General features: G+C 40.9%; 1 protein-coding gene across 1 annotated transcript in view; it reads right to left on the reverse strand.

Moving 5' to 3' along the window:
* Positions 1-3,118: 3,118 nt before the first annotated feature.
* Positions 3,119-24,634, reverse strand: part of VSTM4 (V-set and transmembrane domain containing 4) — a 97,758-nt gene continuing 76,242 nt past the window's right edge. The window contains exon 8 of the mRNA XM_045437998.1: positions 3,119-4,504. Within this exon, the coding sequence (XP_045293954.1) occupies positions 4,379-4,504 (126 nt within the window). The 3' untranslated portion in view covers positions 3,119-4,378. The remainder of the gene's footprint in view (positions 4,505-24,634) is intronic.

Raw genomic sequence — 24,634 nt, forward strand, 5'->3', positions numbered from 1 at the left:
TCTTTGTGTTCCTCCCAGTGAGTGAATAGCTTCTGTCCAGGGTGGGGTGGGGGCGGGAGGGGATGGAGAATCAACATCCCCACCATGTGGCTGCCTCACCTAGTAATGGGCTAAACATGAGAACTCCCTCCCTCTCCAGGAAATATACGGATACTGAAAGACATCATGTCCTATAGAACATATATGGAAGCCACGCTAAACTTCACGGCCACACAAAAAGGCGCCCTCCAGCATCCATGTGATAGGGCTCATTTGAATCTCTGCCCTGTGCCCTTCCCCTGCTGTCCCCAGTGACGCTTAGTACCACTCCAAGCCTGCTGGTGTCTCTCCTCCAAACCAGAGGGTCCTTCCGTGAGGCCAATATCAGTCCTGAAGCCTGACAGTCCCTTTCCATCGAGAAGGGTGTCCTCAGGGCCCTGAGAGGCCCCACTCAGTAAGAAAGTGCAGAGCACGGCAGGGGCCCGTGGCTACAAGTACGTCATGGGACATAATGCAGGTGGAGTCCTTGGGTGGTGACACTCAGTGCAACTCTTTTGCTTCCTGAGCTGGGAAGCAACTTTGACACATACCGTAAAGGTCCGAATTCTCTCCATTGCAACATGATGTGCTCGAACAGAGCTAGGATTTAGATAGTAGGAAAATGGGGTCGTTAATGGAATCAAAGGAAGATCTGAAGGAAAGAGAAACGCCTGAGGAATTTTGGGTCTGGGAGCTTGGATTCTGTGCTCCCAAGACAGTTTCCTCCCTGCTTCTCAGAGTCTCCTTCATTTTTCAAGGCCTCTCTATTGCCAGAGACGTGGCCGGAGGCATAGCTGATAGGTGGCATCCCAGCTTTGCTCCCCAAGAGAAAGATGGTTTGTTTCTCCCAAGGATTCTGATCAGCCCAGAACAGGCCTCATGCACGCTTTGGGCCATTTTTTCTTGTGGCCTGGAGCATGAACCCCATTCTTGGCCCAGCCTAGGTTGGGGTCATGCATATCGGAGGCTGAGTGATGAACAAGGGTGTGGATAGTCCCTAAAAGCATCAACTGGTTTAGTGTTCTTATATAAGTGAGTCTTTGGGTTTCCTGATGTTCAGGACAACCCAGATGACCATGCACCAAAAAATACCAAGTGCCCCAATGTCATTTTTACTCCAGGAAATATCAGGAGGGGGAGGCCTGGCTTTTTCTGACTTGCCCTGTGAACTAACAGGATCACGATGCTTTAATGAAGATGCGATCCCAAAGAAATCCCAACCTTTTTCCCCCACCACGGCTGCTTTAGTTCAGGGCTTGAGGATGCCCTTTTTTGCTGCCTTCCTTCCTGCCATGATTCCATGCCATGCCTGGCCTAGGTCAAAATTCACCACCAAATCTGAGAGTGTCTACTGAGCAATGGATTCTTGCTTGTTTTGACTTCATGTAAATATACAAGCAATTGTCCCTTATGAAAACTGCTTATATAGGGGCGCCTGGGTGGCTCAGTCAATTAAGCCTCTGACTTCGGCTCAGGTCATGATCTCATGGTTCACGAGTTTGAGCCCCGCATTGGGCTCCCTGCTGTCAGCTCAGAGCCTAGAGCCTGCCTTGGATTCTGTGTCTCCCTCTCTCTCTGCCCCTCCCCCGCTCACGCTCAGTCTCTCTCTCTCTCAAAACTAAATAAAAACATTAATTTTTTTTTTTAAAAACTGTGTATATATAGTTGTTTCAATAGATGCCTGATAGTAAAAACAAGATGAAAAACTTTTCCTAATTTCTATTGGGATGAAATAGATGAGATAATTAGGAAAACTTTTCCTAATTTCTATTGGGATGATTCCCCTTACTCATCTTTAGAAATAAATGCTAAGGCATGGTTAGTGGTTTATTTGATAGAGAATAATTCACCCATTTTTTTTAAGGTTTACTATGACAATAACATCAAGATTTATCACCGCAAATAAGCACCAGGGACAGATCACCCATTGCTTCTAGTTGTGAGCAGAACTTGGATGTCTGGCTTCTGGACATAATGGTGGGATGAGCTCTGCTTGGATGTTGACAGTAGCTTCCAGGATTCCTTTGGGAAGCGTTTTCAGTAGGAGGTGATGGTCTTTCATACTCGAGGTCCAGCCGGTCTTCCAGCCACACAGTGTCGCGTGGGTTTGTGCAGCTATGAGCAGAATTCTGGAGCCAAAGTCTGAATTGAATCTAGAGCAATGACTTGTTACCCTAACTTGCAGCTGCCAGCTCTTCTTAGCGGAATGTGTTTCTTTCCACACGTCATGGCCCTCAGCTTTCACTAAATTTAAGGAGATGGGCTTGATGGGATTGAGTTCAGTTCACTTCTGCAGTAGCCTAGGGGCCCCCTACCCTCTTGCCTCTCCCCACAATCTCCTCTTCACACACTTCACCCGCCAACCCCACCTGGCATCCTCGGGCCCCACTAGCCCATATGGTTCCTTGTGCAAATGAAGAAATCACCCTCCTTCCTCAAAACACCATAGAACCATGTTCTGTTGGAACACTGCCATGATAAAATAGGATACGCTGCCTATGATAATTATGATATGAACTGTATGCCAACCATATAGCCTCCTCTCCTAAAGGATCCCCTGGAAAGTTCCAGACAATTCTTTCAAGTGGTATTTCTTCCCCCAAAGCTGCGTGGTTTATTCACTATCTTTGAAATCTGGCAGGCGGGAAGGGAATGAGATGCAGGTGTAGACCAGAGAGATCGACTTCCCCTTTGTAAAGTCAGGCTATTTCTGCTTCTAGAAAATCTACCTGCTCCCAATTTGGACCCTTTCCAATAAAGCACAAGAGGTACTCATAAGCTATCATGGATCTTTGGGAGTGTTACCGTAGAGCTAAGTTCACGGACACATTTATTTTTTGAAGCTATTGTAACGAGAGCCTTACACTGTAAAGAAACTTTCATTTCGAAAATACATACTGACTGTCACATGAATGTTAACACAGTGTAGTGTGAAGCAATTTTATAGTATCCAGAATCTTGCGGTATTCATCATCCCATTATAAGAATTCTATGAGAGGTTAAGTCACCTTACTATAAACGTGAGTCTGAGATAATTAGGGAGCAAGAAACTTGACCAAGTTCGCACAGCTATACAGAACGGCACAACTCACACTCGAGGTTGTGTTTAAAATATATAATTTACCATATATACATGATCCGTTACAAAGCCAAACAATGTCTGCAGTGCGCAGTGAATAACCGCCCAGAGCACACCCACCCAAGAAGTGTGACAGGATGGCTCTCTTCTAGAACGTTTCCATCTCCAGTGAGTTTCTGGGTGTTGTACCAGTCCTGCAGAGAAACTTCCACACAGATGTGTATACCATGCACCCCTGCCTGACCCCAACCCAAACACATTAGAAATCACCCATGAAGTTGAGTTGGACAAGGCACGTTCCAAGAGTAGGGTCTTTAAAACACATTTTCCCAACTCGGCTTGCACTTCTTACTTTCCTCCACTAGGGGAACCAGGCACAAAACTTTGCCCACATACGAGTGGACGTTCAATTTAGAGCTGGTAACCTCGACACAGTTCCGAGGGGCCCGCTTCCTCCAGTGTGTCAATGGATGGCTAAGTCCCTCCCTTGCTCCTTTGGAGAAGAGTAGGACTGCTGGGAGGATGTAAGTTTCTATACCAATATAGGTGCACCCTGATGAGGGTTATGGAAGCCCTTTAAAATAGGGTGTGCTACTCGCCCTGTGGCCTTGGGCGATCACAGCTGGGAGACGGGCACTGGGGTATTTACAGACGGCTGACTGTTAGCCCCACAGTCTGCCTCTCCGCCCTTAAGTCACCAGGGTCAGTGCATCTGTTTAAAACAAGAGATGCTACCTTGAGTGACCGTTTGCAATAAGCAGTCTGCTCTGCTCTAGGTGCCTTAGGAACGTTCTGTGACCTTCTGAAAACCAACTAGTACATATCTGCCATCTCACACACTTTGGCCTATAATGGTATTTCTTCTAGCTATATGCTATGAGCTTGATATCACAAATACAGGAAGAACAGAAGATTAAAATAAGATTTTTAAAAGATTAAAACCCAAAGAAAGAAGAAGAAAACACGAAGGGGTTTGGCTCAGCAGAAAAATCTCCTTGGGTACTCTCAGAATCAGAGTCCACACTTCTCAGGGCTCAGACTCAGAAAATCTTGTCCTGGGAGGTTTGTCCAAGGTCTGTGGCCCCTAATCTTTTGTGGAGAGGAGCCTCGTACCTCGTGCCTCACACCTCTCCTCGGAGGCACCTGGAGCGCTGTTGGGAAGGGTCTCTCTGCCACGCAGAAGGCACGAGTGAAAAGACAAAAATAAGGACTTTGTTTCCAAAGTGTCATAAATAACCGGGATGGCAGGTATTAAATAGGACCACAGAAGAGGGCACAGCATTACAACTTGTTCTCTTCAAAGAGGATCTGGGCGTAGACGGTGCTGGTGGGGAGGCCTTTGGCGGCCCGGTGGGGTTTGACCAGCTCCAGCTCGGCGTAGGTCAGGTTCTCCTCAGCAATCTTTGGCTGGAAGACAAAACACAAAACAATTCCAGCTGACCACAAGGAGTTCCGCATCACATATTCATTCGTCAGGGGTGCATTTTCATCGCATTCTGGGGACCCAAAGGGAAACAAATGGACAAAAATTTTCCAAAGACATATAAAAATTAAATAACATAACAATATAGATCTCATTGCCTTATAAAGAACACTATGCCCTATAAAGAGCCACTACGATTATTCTTTTTTTAATATATCTTTTTAAGTTTATTTATTTACTTTGAGAGAAGAGAGAGAGAGAGAGAGAGAGAGCATGAGAGGGGCAGAGAGACAGGGACAGAGAGACGGTCCTAAGTAGGCATCACTCTGGCAGCTTAGAGCCCAACACAGGCCTCCAACTCATGAACTGTGAGATCACGAGCTGGGCTGAAACCAAGAGTTTCATTCTCAACTGACGGAGCCACCAGGCGCCCCTCACTATGATTTATTCTTGAGTCAACATAGAACACTAACAAAAAGCGATTAAACATTAGGTCACAAAGTAAACTTTAATTCTGAGAAGTAAAAATAATGTAACTAACAGTTTCTGATCAAAAGGAAAAAATAAAGATAGCAACAGAAACCCAAAATTCTAGAAATTAATAACAAAATTAGAATGGGCATTTTTCTCGAATGACTCAACCTGTATAAAACTGAAGTTTTGGAATATCTTGATAACAATGAAAAAAGAAAATATCACTTACCAGAGCCCAAAGAATGAAGTACTCACAGATAAATCATAGTCTTAAATATTTATATTAATACTACCAATTAAATGGGTCGAGCATCCAATTGAAGAAGTTAGAAAAGAACAAAATAAATGGAAAAAAAAAAAGAAAGAAAGACCAATACAATTAGAACCAGACTCTATGAATCAGAAAGCAGAAAAACAGGGGCGCCTGGGTGTCTCAGTCAGTTAAGTGTCTGACTCTTGATTTCAGCTCAGGTCATGATCCCAGGTTTGTGGGATTGAGCCCCACACTGGGCTCTGTGCTGGGTGTAGAGCCTGCTTAAGGTCCGCTCTCTCCATCTCCCTCTGCCCCTCCTCCCCTCAAAGAAAGAAAAGAAAGAAAGCAGAAAAACAGTAGAATTATAAAAATAACCAAAAGCCTGTGCTTGGAAAGCACCAATAAGATAAATAAACTGAAAAATAAATTAATTAAGATAAAAAGGTAAAAAGCACAAGTGAATAAAATAGGAAATGAGGAAGGGGATATAATATAAATAATTTTTTTTAATTAAAAAAAAACTACTTTGCTCAACTCATTGCCCAAAATTATGAAATGCAGGATAAAGTAGGTAATGTTTCAACAAATATAAATGATAAACTCCAGAAAATATGAATGTACTAATTATCATCAAAAAAAGAAATAAAGGAAAGGAAAGAAAAGAAATAAGGAGGGAGGGAAAAAGGAAGGAAAAAGGAAGAAAGGAAATATTGTCAAAGAGCTCTTTCTCAAAAACACCAGACCCAGGCATTTTTATAGGAGACTTTCTAAAATAAATTCTTTTAAGGAAAAGATAATTCCAATGTAATTAAATTTATCCAGAGCATTAAAAGAGGAAGAAAATTTTCATGTATTTTATTTAAAAAAAATTTTTTTTTTTTTTACATTAGAGAGAAAGAGATCAGGGGAGAGGGGCAAAGGGAGAGAGAAAGAGAGAGAGAGAGAATCTCAAGAAGTCTCCATTCTCAGTGTGGAGCCTGACCTGGGGCTTGATCCCACAACCCTGGGATCATGACCTGAGATGAAATCAAGAATTGGACGCTCAACTGGCTGAGTCACCCAGATGCCCCTTCATGTATTTGAAAACAACCTCATTTATTAATGTAAATTTTAAATCAGATTGACTCAGAATGAAGAAGCAGATTAAAAGATACATAACCATGTTCCAGGAATGCAAAGATGGTTCAATATTAGAAAAATCTACCAGTATAATCCACTATAGCAACAGATGCAAAAAACCAATATGACTATCTCTATAGATGCCGAAAAAGCATTTAATAAAATTAAAAAAAATTTTTTTGTGAAAAGCAACTTTTGAATAAAGGAGTCACCCATGTATATTTTCTTGCCATGATTCAGGAACATTATTAAAATAAAGAACAATTGCTGGCTTATTATGGAGTGATGTCAGGATCACAGCACCATGAACCATTCCTTTTTCTTTTCCTTTCCCCATCAATTTACAACTGATTGGACATCCACAACTGAAAAGAAAAGTGCCTCTGCACAGCATACCAAAAGACACCCGAGAGATCTGTCCATCTGTGCACTCAAAGGTGGGGGGACTGGACTGCAGAGGAGACTGCAGAGAGGGTGGGGGGCAGCAGTGGCATTGGCGGTGATGACAGAGAAGGTGTGGGCTGGTCCAGAAACCAGCCAGCACCACCTTACTGATACAGGAGGTAGAGGGTGAAGGCAGTGATGGGGGGATGGGGGTGGGGAGGGGGGTCTGCCTGGCCATGCGCATTATAGCTGGAGGGAGCAGTTGCTCTCTCTGACTGAGGACAGAGACCACAGTGACTGGGGGAGGGAAAGGAACGGAAGGAAAGTGTCTCCTGCTGTCTGTCCCAGAAGGCAAGAAGCCCATCCTTGCGCCAGGATCCCCCTACGTAGCAGTGGGTACACCCAAAGCCCAAAGCACTAAGTACACACCTTCCCTCCTCACTCCTGCTCTGCCCACCGCCCCCCCCCCCACCGCCAGCACCTTTGTTTTTTCTAAATGCATAGTGCTCCCAACCTCAGCAGCCAGTCAGCTTCCTTAACAGAAGGCAAAAACTTGTGCTATAGCGCCACCTTCTGGAAAACAAAAGGAAGGCTCCTAACTACCAACCTGTTGAACTGTTGGAATCAATGTTAACAAAACCTCACCTACCTGAAAAAGGGTGTTCGCTACTTCAAATGCAGTGGCAGAGCCACTTCTCATCAACCGCCATGAAAAATCATAGTAATAGGTGAAAATCACAGTAATATTTAAAAAATCACAGTAACATGGTATCAGAAAAATAAAATGACAATTTTCCAGCGACCAAACCCAAAGACATGGAATACTGTAATCTAAATGGTAATTCAAAATACTTGTAAAGAAGTTCAAAAGCCAAAAGAAAACTCAGAAGGACAGTACAGTGATTTCAGCAATCAAACTAATAAACAGAAGGCGTGCTTTATCAAAGAGGCTGGAATTCCAAAGCAGAACCAAACAGGAATTCTGGAGCTGAAGGACTGAAAAAATGAGAGGAAGGATGCATTAGAACATACTGGAAATAGAGCAGATCAAAAGGAAGAGATAATTAGTAAGCTCAGGTGGAAATGATTCAGGTGGAAGAGGAGAGAGAGCTGAAATTTTTAAATGGTGAAGGAATTCTATGTGAATGATCTGACTCCATTAGAAAAGCCAAAATAAAGGGCGCTTGGGTGGCTCACTCCGTTAAGCGTCTGACTTCAGTTTGGGTCATGATCTCACGGTTTGTGAGTTCAAGCCCTGCATCGAGCTCTCTGCTATCAGCACAGAGCCCACTTCAGATCTTCTGTTCCCCTCTCTCTGTGCACCTCCCCCACTTGCTCTCACTCTTTCTCAAAAATAAACATTTTAAAAAATTAAAAAAAAAAGAAAAGCCAACATTATGGGTATCCCAGAAGGAGGAGGGAAGAGAAGGGAAGAGAGCCTTTTTAAAGAAATAATAGCTGAGAATTTTCCAGTGCTGGAGAAGGAACTGGGTATACGAGTCCACAAAGCTAATAGGACACCTTACTATCTCAATGCAAAAAGACCCTCTCCAAGTCACATTAGAGTAAAATTGTCAAAAGTCAACAATAAAGAATTTTAAAGGCAGCCAAGGGGGAAAAATGATAGTAACCTAAAAAAGTACTCCTGTTAGGCTATCAGAAGATTTCTCAGCAGAAACTCTGCATCCCAGGAGAGAGAGGAATGACATATTATACGGGAAGATAAAAACTGTCAGCTAAGAATATCTGGCAAAGTTATCCTTCAAATATGAAGGAGAAATAAAGGCTTTCCCAGATAAACAAAAGCTGAGAGGGTTCACCACCAGTAGACCTGCCTTACAAGAAATGTTGAAAGGTGATCCTCAAGCTGAAATGAAAAAATGAAAGTACACAAAACTCTGATTAAGGGGATAAACAGAATTAGAATATGGTAACTCTTCTTTAAAATAGTATATTAAACTCTTAACTATAGCATAAAGTTTAAAGGAAAAGAGCATTAAAAATAATGGGAACAACTTGATAACAAAATCACAGTATAAAGAGACAATTTGTGACATCAAAAATATAGAAGAGGCAGAGGAAAAGGATGGAACTTTCTTTCTTTCTTTCTTTCTTTCTTTCTTTCTTTCTTTCTTTATTATTTTTTTTCAATATATGAAATTTATTGTCAAATTGGTTTCCATACAACACCCAGTGCTCATCCCAAAAGGTGCCCAAGGATGGAACTTTCATAGGCAAATGAAGATAAATTGCTATCACCAGAAAAAGAACTATTTTATCTATGAAATGTTTTATGTAAACTACAAAGCATATTTGGTAACTACAAAGCAAATATCTAGAGGATAGACACAAAACATCAAAAAAAGGGGAGGGGGGAGGCTGTGCCAATGTCCATGCAAAACTACCTACTTACAAAGGTAGACAGAATCAGAAGGAAACAGAAACACGGGAAAGACAAAATAATCAGAAGGCAAAAGATAAAATGTACATATCAATAATCACCATAAATGTAAATGGATTAAACTCACCAATCAAAAGGCACAAAGTGGCTGGACAGATAAAAAAATAAGACCCAATTATATGCTGCCTACAGGAGACTCATTTCAGCTCTAAAGGCACATATAGGCTCAAAGTGAAAGAATGGAAGATATTCCAAGCCGGCTGAAATAAAAAATTAAGTATAGCCATACTTATATCAGACAAAATAGACTTAAAGCTAAAAAGGCTATTCAGAGACAAAGGTCATTACATAATGATAAAGGGGTCAATCCATGAAGCAGATATAATGATTACAAACAAATACGTTCCCAAAATCTAAGCAATGAAATTAAGTATATATTAATTATATTAAGTAATCAATGTTACTTAAGCTTGTAAGTATATTATATATTGATTAATAAAAGTAATTAAGTAATTAATAAAAGATCTTAAAGGAGAAATAGACAGCAATACAATAATTGTAGGGGACTTCAATACCCCACTATCAGCAATGGATAGATCATTCAGATAGAAAAATCAACAAGGAAGAATTTAAATTAAAACACACTTTAGAATAAATGGACTTAACAGACATATACAGAACATTTCACCCAACAGCAGCAGAATACACAATTTCTCAAGTGCACATGGAACATTCTCCAGGATAGATCATATGTCAGGCCGCAAAACTAATCTTAGCAAATTTAAGAAGACTGAAATCATAACAGCTATCTTCTCTGACCACATGGTATGAAACTAGAAATCAACAAAAGGAAAGTGAGAAAATATAAAAATATGTGGAAACTAAACAGCACACTTATAAACAACCATTGGATCAAAGAAAAATCAAAAGGGAAATAAAAATTATCTCATGAAAATGAAAACATAACATATCAAATATTGTGGGATGTATCAAAATCAGTTCTGAGAGGAAAGTTTATAACAATAATAATATATTAAGAAATTAGAAAGATTTCAAACAACCTAATTTTACACCACAAGGAACTAAAAAAAGAAAACAAATGGAGCCCAAAGTTAACAGAAAGAAGGAAAAAGTAAGGATCAGAGTGCAAATAAATGAAATAGAAACCAGAAAAAATAATAGAAAGGATCAGTGAAACTAAGAGCTATTTCTTTGAAAAGATAAAATTGACAAAGCTTTAGCTAGATTAATTAAAAAAACAGAGAAGTCTCAAAAAAATTAGAAATGAAGACATTAGAATAGATAATACAAAAATACACAGAATTGTAAGAGACTAGGATGAACAATTATATGCCAACAAATTACATAACTGAGAAGAAATGTGTACATTCTAGAAACACACAACCTAAGAAGACTGAATCAGGGGGAAATACAAAAGCTAAACAGATAGTAATCAGTAATTACTAATCAGTAAGAATAATAATAAAAAAAAAACTCCCAACACAAAAAAACTTCAAGGCTAGCGCTACTGGAAAATTCTACCAAACATGTAAAGAATAATTAATACCAATCCTCTTCAAACTCTTCCAAAGTATCAGGCAGGAGGGAATACTTACAAACTCATTCTATGCAGTCATCATCACTTTGATAACAGAAACCATACAGGGCCACCACAAGAAAAGAAAACTATAAACCAATATCCCTGATGACTATAGATGTAAAAATTCTCAAGACAATGTTAGAAAATCAAATTCAAGAACATATTAAAAGGATTATACACCATTACCAAGTGGGATTTATCCCTGGTACGCAAAGATGGTTCAACATACACAAATCAATAGATGTAATTCATCACATCAATAAAATGAAAGATAAAAATCACATGATCATCTCAATGATCAAAATACAATATCCTTTCATGATAAAAACCATTAACAGACTAGATACAGAAGAAACATATTCAACATAATAAAGGCCATATATGACAAACCCACAGCTAACATTATACTTAATGAAGAGAAACTGAAAGCACTTTTCCTAAGATCAGGAACAAGTCAAGATGCCCACTCTCACCACTCATATTCAATATAATACTGGAAGTCCTAGCTAAAGCAATTAAGCAAGACAAAGCAATAAAAGGCATTCAAATGAGAAAGAAAGAAGTAAAATTGTCATTATTTGCTGATGATATGATTCCTATATAGAGCAAATCCCAAAGAATTAGTAAAAAAAAAAAAACTATTTCAGTAAAATGGCAAGATACAAAACCAGCATATAGAAATCAACTTTATTCCTTTACACTAATGATGAAGCATCCAAAAAAGAAATAAAGAAAATGAACCCATTCATGATAACATAAAAAAAAAAAATACTTAGGAATAAATTTAACCGAGGAAGTGAAAGATCTATACAACAAAGACTACAATACTCTGCTGAAAGAAATTGAAGAAGACACAAGCAAACAGAAAGATATCCCATGTTCGTGGATTGGAAGAATTAATATTGTTAAGATGGCCATACTATCTAAAGCCATCTACAGATTCTACTTAATCCCGATCAAAATACCAAACGCGTTCTTCACAGAAACAAAAGAAACAATCCTAAAATTTGTGTGGAACCACAAAAAAAAAAAAAAAAAAACAAAACCCAAATAGCTAAAGCAGTCCTGAGAAAAAGAACAAAGCCAGTGGTATTGTGCTTCCAGATTTCGAACTATACTACAAAGCCATAGTAATAAAAAACAGTATGATACTGGTACAAATATAGATAGATACATCAGCCAATTGAAAAACTCCAGCATATATGGTCAATTTATTTTTGACAAGGAAGCCAATAACACATAACAGTGAAAGGATAGTCTCTTCAACAAATGGTGCTGAGAAAACTGTAGAAACACATGCAGAATAATGAAACTGGACCACAATCACAAAAATTAACTAGAAATGAATCAAAGACTTAAACATAAAGGTCTGATACCATGAAAGTTCTAGAAGAAAATGTTTGGAAGAAGCTCATTGATACTGATCTTGGCAATCATTTTTTGGAAATATCTCCAAAAGCACAAACAACAAAGGAAAAAAATTAACAAATGGGACTACATCAAACTCAAAAACCCCCACAGAGCAAAAGAAACAATTAACAAAATGAAAAGAACCTACAGAATGAGAGAACTTTTTGCAAACTATATAATGGATAAGGGGTTGAAATATCCAAGTAATATCCAAAATGTACAAAGAATTCCATCAAGACAAAACAAAATCCAATTTAAAAATTGGCAAAAGAAGTAATTAGACATTTCTCCAAAGAAGACATCAACAAGGTCAACAGACACATGAAAAGATGCTCAACATCACTCATCATCAGGGAAATGCAAATAAGATATCACCTCATATTTGTTAAAATGGCTATCATCAAGAAGACAAAGACCACGGGAGCTCGTGAGGATGTGGTAAAAAGGGAACCCTTAAACACCGTTGAGAAGAATGTAAATTGGTCAAACCACTATGGAAAACAATGTGGAGGTTTCTCAAAAAATTAAAAATAGATCTACCATGTAATCCAGCAATTCCACTTCTGGGTATATATCCAAAGGAAACAAAAACAGGATTTCAATGAGATATATGCAATCCCATTTTTTTTCAAGATTTATTTATTTTGAGAGAGAGAGAGAGAGAGAGCATGAGCGCACTTAAGAGCCAGGGAGGGGCGGAGAGAAAGGGAGAGGCAGAAACCCAAGCAGTCTCCTCCACATTGTCAGCGTGGAGCCTGACTTTGAGCTAGAACTCACGAACTGTGAGATCACGAGATCATGTGAGACCTGAGCTGAAATCGAGTCAGATGTGTAACCGAATGAGCCACCCAGAAGCCCCTCATACAATCTCATTTTATTGCAGCATGATTCACAAAACCAAGCTATGGAAACCACCCAAATGCCCATCAACGAATAAATGGATAAAGATGTGTTACATATATACAATGGGATATTATTCAGCCATGAGAAAGGAAGACATTGTCCCATTTGTGACAACATGGATGGACCTTGAGCACATTATGCTAATTAGATAAGTCATAGAAAGGCAAGACTGTGTGATATTACTTATACATGTGGAATCTAAAAAAATTAAACCTGTAAAAAACAAAGAGTAAGATGGTAGTTACCAGGGGACTGAGAGGAGTCAGACAAGAGTGATGGTACTTAAGGGTAAAAACTTGTAACAAGTAGTAAATAAGGTACTGAGATCTAATGCACAGGATAATACATGTAGACAATAATATTGTACTATAGTTATGTAGTGTGATAAATATCACTGCTTGGCAATCATAATATATATATTATGCATTATATATACATATATTATATATATTATATATGTCACAACATATAAAGGTATCAAAGTAGCCTTGTACATGTGTATGTGTAACTTACACAATGTTATACATCAAATTTATCCAATAACAAATATTCACTTATTTATTATATATATTATTAAATAAATATTCACTTATTTATTATAAAAAGAATAATTGGTAATCCAACTTGAGTATACTAAAATCTAAGGCTGTAATAATTACAATACTGGGGTGTTGGCACCCCAGTATATAGGTAGAATACACCTATCTATCAGTGCAACTCATGAGAAAGTCCAGAAATTACCCTGGAATAATAAAATAAAATATTATTTTTCAATACATAGTGTTAGGTCACTTGGGTAGTCCCTTGAAAAATAAATAAATCAAATCCCTACATCATTCTTTATACCAAATTCCAGATAAATTACACATTTTTAATGTGGAAAAGAAACTCATAAAAGTGCTGGAAGAAAATGTGGGGAAATTAAAAAAAAATTTTTTTTAATAACCTCTCTGTATGGAAGGTATTCTATAGAAAAATCCAGGAGCAATGCAAAAAGATATGTATATCTTCATGCCATATATGGCAGAGTATTCTCTAAATAAAGTCAAAGGACAACTGACAAAGTGGAGAAAATATTTGCAACTCATACCAAAGGGCTTTACAATTCAACAAAGATAACGGCCAATAACCCATTAGAAAATTAAACAAAGAACAACAGACTGGACCAGAGTGTTCATAGGGAAGGAAATACATAGGCTCTTACACGTACAAATGAGACTGAACCTCTAGCAATAAGAGAATCTCAATTTAAAATCAGACATCAGGGAATGCCTGGGCGGCTCAGTCAGTTAAGAGTCAGTGACACTTGATTTCGGCTCCAGTCATGATATCACAGTTCATGAGCTCGAGCCCATGCACTGTCAGTGCAGAGCCTGCTTGGGATTCTCTCTCTCCTCTGCCACTCCCCCACTCACACTCACTCTCTCTCTCTCAAAATAAATAAATAAACTTAAAAAAAAAAATAAAATCAGACATCAGGTTTTGTCTTTCAAATTAACAAACCTTAAAGAAAGGTTGTCAAAAGAAACCAAAGAAACAGGTCCTCTTGTATATTGTTTGTTGGTACAAGCAAAATCTGGAAACACTTCCATGGACATCAGTGGGATACTGGGATATTCATACAATGGAGTATATGGAGTACATTCCTTAAAAAGAATGATGGAACCATACGTGTCTGTGTTACCATCATTTGTGTAAATATGTGTGTATATATGTTACACGCTTAGAAAACCCTTGGAACCTGCTTGAAAAATCAAGCATCTGATATCTATGGTTCCCTCTGGTAAAGTAAACTGGATGGCTGAAGGGAGGATATACCTTTGTGGATACCTTTTAAATTTTCTAGTAGGCACACGTATTTAAACAACACATTAATTAACTTCAATTCATAATCAGAAAAATAAAAGTCAGTCACTAATTTCTAGCCATGAAAGACACGTGACTTTCATTTAAGCAGCCTGCTTTTGGTTTTTGTTTTTCGGCTTTGGTTGTGCTATGGTTTTGTTTTGATTTTTTATTTTTTGTGCTTACACCTTGGATTATCTCGCCAAAATTCAGGACAAATAAACCATTCACATTCAATTTAAGTTTCTTAAAAAGAATGCCTAAAGCAAAAAGCCTCTTTTCTTTCGAAATGAAGCGTCATCATAGAGATAGGGAGCAAGAGTATCTAAACTACAGCCAGTACCCACTCATCAGGGGCAACTAACCAGCAACCTTCACAAACGGGTCATTTTTCCATTTCGAAGTTAAGGACATTTATAGGGATGAGAGCCTCCTGCCTGTCTTTTGACATCAAAAGTCTTCACATTGCTTCTTAGTTGGCCATATATTACAAGCCAACAAAAATCCCGTTTACATCTTGCCTTACAGTTTAATTACATTTCACATTATAACGATTCCATTTAGAAATGCCATGTGTCCTCAAATAAGCACGCAAAACCCAGCTCATGTAAATTTTAGAACCAGGATTTATGAAATCATATTGTCCAGGTGTTTTATTACATTACCTTGAAATTGCATTGTTTTCTAGTGTAGATTATCTGTTTATTCTTAAGTTATTCCATTACGTTTGGATATGAAAAATAACACTAGCTTTCTCAATACAGGTCACCAGGCTGGCTGGGCTGATGTGTTGTTTTCATACATTTTTATGATGTTCCTATAGTAAACATAATTCAATAAAGCCAAAGCACACTAAATAAATAATTGCATCTAGAAAAGCAATAAAAACAAATAAAATTAGTACTTTCATAAGTGGAAAGGTACTTCAATTACTGCTACAAGCAACAACCCACCATAAAATGTGTAGAATCATTTCCCTTATGCATATTTCTGGGATATAATAATTTGATTGAAGATACGAGGCAGCACACAGGAGCCTCCGAATTGTGAAGTGTATACAGTTTCCAACAGAAGATGCATAATATCGGTCCTTGGCACCTTTAAAGAACCTATTGTTTCTCTGGCACGCACAGTTGGCTGTCACCATCAACCATGTGCTTAATTACATTTCCCAGCTTGTTTAACTGGAAATAAATTCCTAATGGCCAATGAAAGGGAGTAAATGTAGACTCCTCACCAGTTCTTATCAAGCTACCTTTTTTTTTTTTTTTTTTGCACTGATGCTTTAGTGGAAGGTTTAGGTGCATTGAGAAGTAGCTTAGAGAAAATTATTGGAATAATCAGTTACTGGTAAAACTATAGAACTGGTGGTAAAACCAGGGGCCAGGAGCAGATGTAAAGGCTAAAGCAGATGATGCAATGGGGCAGAGCCAAGGGTAGGACCCCACAGTAGGGCCCCACGTGTATTTCCGGTGATGTCTGTGATCTTAACAATTCGAATGTGGCCCGGGTATAAGTTGAAGATTCACTCCCAACATCTACGGCAGTTGGAAAACTGGAGCACATCAAGTGAGTCTCTGAAGATGAATCGAGAAGCACCTCTGTTCCCTGTGAGCTGCTGGCCCTCAACATGACCCTCTTCGAGACCCCATTCCTGCTCTTGGGGGTGAAGGAAGTACAGAAGGGCATGGGCACTCTAGTACAAGCTTCAACGATCTTGAACTAGTGGTTCACAAACACTCTCGCAAATGCTTTAGGCTGTACTCAGACACAAAGGAAACTCCTGGAAGCAGGATTTCCAGGCCTCAGACACCCAGGTCTGATGTCGCCGTGTTCGCTGAAAAGCAGGAGCAGGAGGAAACAGGGGGGATGGGAAGCGGACCAACTGCTGGGAAGTTCTGACAGCGTCCCTTAGAAAAGGCCCTACAGGGGCACCTGGGTGGCTCAGTCAGTTGGGCGTCCGACTTTGGCTCAGGTCGTGATCTCATGGTTCACGAGTCTGAGGCCCTTATAGGACTCTGTGCTGACAGCTCAGAGCCTGGAACCTGCTTCAGATTCTGTGTCTCCCTCTCTCTCTCTGCCCCTCCCCAGCTTGCACTCTGTCTGTCCCTCTCTCTCAAAAATAAATGAAAACATTAAAAATAATTTTTTAAGTAAAAAAAAAAAAAAAAACAAAAAAAGAAGAAAAGGCCCTAGAACTTTCCAAACATGTGAGAAGCAAATGCATCTGTTTGGTTGTATCTTCTTTTCCCTCTCAGCCTGCAGAGACCCCTGGTCAGTTTCTCTATTTCTCCAATAAGGGCCTGGTATTTATGTTCAATGCTTGGGATCTTGTCTGTTCTAAACCTCTTTGTTTTACAGACCTGTAATCTCACTTTTGATACATTTCTTCCCAGCCAGGAAGAATCCATTCCTTAGTCTGGAAGGGGATTTGGTGAGCAAAAGGGGATGGAGTTTCAGATACAGACACGTGTTGATGCATTAAAGAAAGGCTAGAATGGAATTTTAAAAAATTCTTCTAACTTTCAGTGGGTGGAAATACTCCTGGAGAGGAGGCAAGGAGAGTGGCCCTGTGGCCATCATCTCATGGCTGAATGCAGACCATGGGTACAGGGGTAATTTGGACCTTAGTTTAAATGTCAGCTGTGTGACCTTCCCGCTGTCCTTAAGGACCTCCCAGATCCTAGAGTTGAACTCAAGTGCTCCCTGACAGCCACTGAGCCAGATTAAATTCCCACATAGTAAAACCTCAGAAGAATTCAGAAAGCATTATCACACAGACCAGTTTTCTCATGCAGTGACAGAACCTTCTGGACTCCAACTGTAACAAAATCAGTTTGCAGTGAAATGCCATGTCTTCCACGGCCCATCTTTTCTGTTCTGCCAGTGGTGAGGCACTCAACAGCAGACGAGAACCCCCAGGTGGAGACCTCTCACTTCTAACTTAAGCTCTTCTTTTTTAGAGTATTGGTTATGGAAAGTGGGCCTATGGGGAAGGACTTACTTGATATGGCTAACACTAGAAAAGTCAACACCCAAGAATTCAGAAGTTGTGCACCTCTTGGGGACACACCACGCTTTAAGCTCTTAATTTGGAAGTTTCTGAGTATTTCATTTGGTAGGTGTGTTTCCAGGATTCAAGCTAAAAGTTAACATTCCTACCAGGAGAGAAGAGAGAGAGAGAGAGGGGCAGAGAAGAAAAAGGAGAGAGAGACAGAGATTGATTTAACATTCTACGCCAACTCCTGCAAAACACCATTTTTTCATAGAGATCACGGTTGGAAGTGCACGTTGAATTAAATTGCAGGAATAAAAGAAAAATACAATTGTAGCCGCTGCAAGTTCTCCAGTGTCAGAAGTTCAATTGGGTAATACCATTATCTGAGCAAAAGATCAATAACTAGGACATGGGGATGTTTATGCTAACGTCACCTTAGAGTTAAAAAATGTGATTGCATTTCTACGGGCTGCACTATCAGGAATCTATTTACCCAAGAGAGAATTACATATTATCGAGGGCAGACTTCCTCTCCCCCCTTCAAGATAAGTGCTCATTTTTTATTCAACAGAGGAGTACCTAGTAAAACAAATTCTCCCCTCCCCACGCCCATGCACATAAGACCATGGCCACCGAGGAGGTGGAGGCTGTGTGATCAGCAAAGCTCTGTTTGACGGAGGGCCCTCGATGGGCACCCATAGGTCCAAACTAAGGAAAGAAAACTATGGCGTCACCTTTACTGGTCCTGTTGGAATCGACATGGCTTGGAAATGAACTTGACTTAATTTTGAGTTCCACAGGTCTACCGACTGGCCCACCCTGCTTTAGATGGGCTGTGCATGAGGTGGCAACAGACTCTTGGTTAGAGATATCCATTGGACAGGTAGAAATAGGAAGCTAAGCAGTGATAGGCTAGAGCTAGAGAAGGAGCTGCATGCCAGGGCTAGTCACGATCTCCTTAGAGCTGAGACAGTTGGTCCACTGGGACCTCTGGCTTCAACAGCATAGCTGATACCAGAATCCCCACCCAGAGGTGAGGGCTGGAATTCAGTTGCACTCCCCAAAGCCAGCATGCAGCTATGACTGCGGACATAGGCTCCTCTTGGCAATCTGAGCCAGGGGCTAGACACCGGGACCTTGGTCACCACACAGGAGGACACAGGCATGCTATGAGGCACCAAATGCCCACTTCCTCTGTTGCTTCAGACATCTATAAGCCTTGGGATTATATCTGCCCAAATTCCTACCCGCTTCCTGGCTTTCACGTGATTATTCAGTTAACTGATGGCCAATGAGCCAGTGTTCTCTACAGCTTTGGAAGGTTTGGAAAGGATCTGGAACTCAGGAGAGAAGTTTTGGATGGAGATTAAGATTTCAAAGTTGTATCCAGGTTTTTGGCACCGTGGGTTGGATGAGGTCACTTGGAACTCTTGAGCAGAGCAAATTTGCATCACGCTCTTGACTCTGGAGAATTCAAAGGATGTTTAGCAAAGCACATTCCCAGAATGAATTTGACATGATGGAAAGTCACATGCCCCTGGCTAATTGCTCTGAGGACACACAGAGGTGACCAGCCATAGGACCTGCTAAAGCCAGGCACAGAAAAGCCAGAGGCTTTATAAGTCATCAGACAGATGGAGGTCTCTAGATTTCACCAATGTATGTTTGGAAGCTAAAATGTGATTATAGATAAATCTCTTGGGGAGGGTCCTGACACATGAAACTTTTCATAGTGGCACAGTGATGGCAGTGAGAGCCCCATGATCTAATATAGTCACTCATGTTCTCTTCCCCATGGACCAGAGATCTATGTTTTCCCAGCTTCCTTCCAAAAGTACTTTTCCTGGCAATATTATTCAAAAGAATACTTATGTTTAGAAAAAGAGAGGGCTTGGTAATCTCCTTCCATAAGAGTCTGCTCTGAGAATCTTCCATTTTGAACACTCAATCTTCTAATCAGCTGCAATCTTCTTTTTTTTTTTTTTAATGTTTATTTCTCATTTTGAGAGAGAGAGCGTGAGCGGGGAATGGACAGAGAGAGAGGGAGACACAGAATCCGAAGCCAGCTCCAGGCTCCGAGCTGTCAGCACAGAGCCCGATGCGGGGCTCGAACTCACGTACCACAAGATCACGACCTGAGCTGAAGTCAGATGCTTAACCGACTGAGCCAGCCAGGTGTCCCTCAACTGCGATCTTTAACACTCTGACTCATCAGACTGTTCAAGGGTCTGTCTGGTGGCACTTAAGAGCATGGATTCTCAGAGACAGGAAGACTGCCATTTACTAACTGTGTGACCTCAGACAAGTTTCTTACCTTCTTTGTGCCTCCATTTCCTTATCTGTAAAGTGAGACTCATAATGGTATCTATCCTACAGGGCTATTGCGAGGATTAAATGCATTAATACATGTAACGTACTTAGAAAATTACCTTGTAGGTAAACAGTAAATGCTACACAGGTGTTCAATTATTATTACTATGATTTTTATTATAGAGTACAGACAAGTGTTGTTTTGACAACTTCTCCCTTTGAAATACTTAGAGGCAGAGAGAAGAAGACGCTCAGAGATCATTTGGAAAACATCAGACACCAGATTCTGATGGATGCCCCTGGGCCTCAGGCCAGTATCAAATAAATCTAGTGATACATGTTTTTCATAGTGGTAAAGTTAACCTTTCCTTTCTTTTTAACTTTTTAAAATAAAGTTCATTTATTTTGAGAGACAGAGAGCATGAGCAGGAGAGGGGCAGGGAGAGAGGGAGAGAGGCCTTTGCTCTAAGGGGGTGCCCTCCCCGTCAAACAGTCTCTCCCTGGCTCCTATCTGCTCTATTGCTCTGCAGAGCACGTATCACCTCTTGGCCTTATAAAGTACATTCATTTGGTTATCTTCTGCGTTTTCCCACTAGAATGAACCATAGCACCTAGTACTTAGTGTACCAACAGTTCTAGGCAGAAAGTACTCTTATCATCAGCCTCATTTTATACATGTAGAAACAAAGGCACAGAAACGGCAAGCTTGAGGTCAACAGCTAGTCAGTGGTGGGGCTGGTGCCAGGGCCAGCCTCTAGCCACACCGCTCAGCTCTGCAAAGGCAGTGGCTTTGTCAGACATTTGCTGCTGCATCCAGTAGTGTGCTGGGAAATTGCGAACCACTGGCTGTCCAAGAAAAGCGTTCTGGTTTATAGCCTTTGCTGATTTACAACGTGTAAATTTCACGATGCCAAAGACATTTGTTCTCTCTCGTGGGTATGAGTGGGCTGGAGCATGTCACTGGCTGTAGCTTCTAGGGAGACACCTGACTCAGGTGCTATCTGGCACACAGGAGATACTCAATGCACATTTTTAAATGAATGATTGAATGAGTTTAAGACACAGTGAAAGAAAACCAGTCAGACGCTGCACTGAAAATCTTCCTTTGAATATCCTTGGCCTCAGAAATGCAGGGAGGGGACGCTCTTGGGAAATCATGAGCTGAATCATGGGACTTTCTTCTCTTTCAGCCTATCCTGGGTTCTATGCAGACACTCTACCAAGAAGTAGGATACCTGGGTCCTATTGCTTGGAATCATATAAATCTGCATATGGCTTTAAACTTCATAGGTTAAACTATAGGCATATGATAATATCAGATAGATTGATAGATGAAAGAAAGAAAGAAAGAAAGAAAGAAAGAAAGAAAGAAAGAAAGATGATAGATAATAGATAAACTATGATACTATGACACTTTGAGTTATTAAAAGAATGGGATGGATCTATATGTACTGATGTAGAAATATAAGCCTGATATATTGTTAATGAGAAAACAATTCAATGTGTGAACATTTTGTTTAAGATCATTCTCATTTTGGGGCGCCTGGGTGGCTCAGTCGGTTGAGCGTCCGACTTCGGCTCAGGTCATGATCTCACAGCTTGTGAGTTCAAGCCCCGTGTCAGGCTCTGTGCTGACAGCTCGGAGTCTGGAGCCTGCTTCTGATTCTGTGTCTCCCTCTCTCTCTGCCCCTAACCCACTTGCATTCTGTCTCTGTGTGTCTCAAAAACAAATAAACATTAAAAAATTAAAAAAAAAAGGTCATTCTCATTTTTAGAGAACTTGGCAGACAGAAGTGTATTTGTCATAATCCATAGCTGTGACCTGCACTGACTGTGGGCTGACTGTGGATACACTTTAGGAATATATAGAGAGATGTAGATGTAAGTTTGCATATACACAGAAAACTGTTTAAAGAATAGAAGCTAGGGGCACGTCAGTGGCTCAGTCAGTTAAGTGTCGAACTTCGGCTAGGCCATGGTCTCATAGCTGGTGGGTTTGAGCCCTGCATCGGGCTCTGTGCTGTCAGTGCAAAGCCTGCTTTGGATCCTCTGTCTCCCTCTCTCTCTCTGCCCCTTCCCCCCCACTCAAAAATAAATAAGCATAAAAAAAAAAAAAAGATGTATTGGGGCACCTGGGTGGCTTGGTTGGCTAAGCGTCAGACTCCTGGCCGTTCCCAAGTTCAAGCCCCGTGTGTTCAAGCTCTGTGCTGACAGGTCAGAGCCTGAAGCCTGCTTCAGATTCTGTGTCTCCCTCTCTTTCTCTGCCCCTCCCCCAGTCACGCTCTGTCTCTCTCTCTCTCGCTCTAAAAAATAAACAAACATTTAAAAAATAAAAGAAATTAAAAAAAAAGTTTAAAGAGATGTATTAAGAAAAGAAAAAATAGAAGTTAAATTCCCAACAGCGGTAACTGCAGAGAAAGAAGAGCTTATGGAAGGAATTTCACTTTCTATTTTAACAAATGGATATTCTGAACCGCCAGCTCCACTCCTGCACCCCACTTGGAATCACCATCTGCAACTTTCATCATATAAAAACCCATCCAGCGAGGTCGAGACAGAAAACACTCCCAGGCCTGGTGAACTAGGACTATACGGAGAGCTTTCGATGACACAGAGCAGAGCCCAGAGCCTGGTGGGGAAGAACAGGGACCCAAGGCCAAGTGCCGGATCAGACCCCACTCTGCCGCTCCCTGGTGGGGGAAGCCTGTGCGGGTACTTACCTCCCTGAAGCTCCTGCCTCATCTGGGAGGCAGAGACAACAGCCGTGCTTAGGCCAGGGTTGTCCCAGTGTTTCTTAGTGACAAGCACTGGGACGCTGCCTGCACGGGGGAGGGCCAGGGAAGTGAGTAGGTGGGTCCTCACCCTCAAGATCCCCTTCTTCACCATCGCCGTCACCATCTGCATCACATCACTACCACCACTGTCATCGCCATCATCACCACTAACATTATGTCACGGACACAGCACGCAGGGCACAAGCCGGGCACGAAGGCCAAACATTGGACCAGCAGCAGGCATATGCCAGCTCATCGGCTGCACTCGTACGTGATGTGGACAATGGGCACACGTGACTGAATTCGTAGTCGGCAGGCTTCACCTTTCCAGGCGTGCTCTCATCATAAATTCACGAGGCTGTCGTCTTACTGCCTTTTGGACATCACCTGTGCCTGTTGGAATTTATACATTCAGCTTTTGGAAGCTATAATAATAAATTAGCATTAAATCTGGCTGCGGGCATAAAAGCCCTTAAACGTGCCACTGGTTTGCCATGAGCTCAGAATTTCACATCGAGATTTTTCTTCGGGATATTGTGAATACCTAGCTTGATGTCACAGATACGGTAATGATTTTTCTATTTTTTCTTTTCTTTCTTTCTTTCTTTTTTTTTTTTTTTTTTTTACCATTTCTAGTATTCTCTATTTGAGACTGAAAAAGTCTTTTAATAACAATTCTGAAATGTTCCATGCTCACAACTGAGGTTTTAAATGAAATAGGCTTTTTTTATATATAAAAAAAAATCAAATGTGAGCACAAATGGTATTGTTCTATGAGATTATAAAAATAAAATAGGGTGGAAAAGTTAAAAAAAAAAAATTCCCAGCAGTGCAATGATCCCCGCAACAAAGTGCCCAACAAAGGCAGCAAATCAGCTGAGCTGAGCTGGAAAACCAGCCGCCACTCTGTAGAGACATTCCCTGCAGACACACAGGGAGGGGCCTCCCAAGAGTAGGCCCCTTCAGGACCCCCAGGAGCAGGGTGGGGTCACTCAGGGAGCTGGATCTGCAGAATCTCCAGGCCTGTTTCCAGCCTAGGCCACCCTCCGGACCAGCTTACCTCTCTGCCACCTGTTCACCCCCATCAGGAGATTCCAGGGCTCGTGCTCCTGTCTCCACAGCACCTTGCACACTGCCTGCTGGCATCCAATAAGTGCTCAAGGAATGAGTAAGTGGAAGACCACAAAATGATCTGAATGAACCAAGGATGCGGTAAAAAGGGGAAACACACCCCTGATCAATTCCCAAATCACCTTCCTCCTCAAAGCACAAAGTCACGTTATCCTTCTAGAAGGGGATGAAGCAGACTCCTTCTGCAGCCCTTCTGAAGTGGGATTCCCACTGTCTCCCTAAAGGGGGTTCCTAATGAGTGTACAAGGTGCTACCAGTCTTAAAAGGCTCCTGGGAGGGGCGCCTGGGTGGCTCAGTCGGTTAAGCATCTGACTTCGGCTCAGGTCATGATCTCACGGTTGGTGAGTTCGAGCCCTGCGTCGGGCTCTGTACTGACAGCTCAGAGAACTTTGGACTCTGTGTCTCCCTCTCTCTCTCTGTCCCTTCCCCACTCGTGTTCTGTCTCTCTCACTCTCAAAAATAAATAATAAAAAAAATTTTTAAAAATTAAAAAAAAGGCTCCTGGGGAGGAA

Source organism: Leopardus geoffroyi, chromosome D2 (genome assembly GCF_018350155.1).
Source record: "Leopardus geoffroyi isolate Oge1 chromosome D2, O.geoffroyi_Oge1_pat1.0, whole genome shotgun sequence".
Lineage (NCBI taxonomy): Eukaryota > Metazoa > Chordata > Mammalia > Carnivora > Felidae > Leopardus > Leopardus geoffroyi.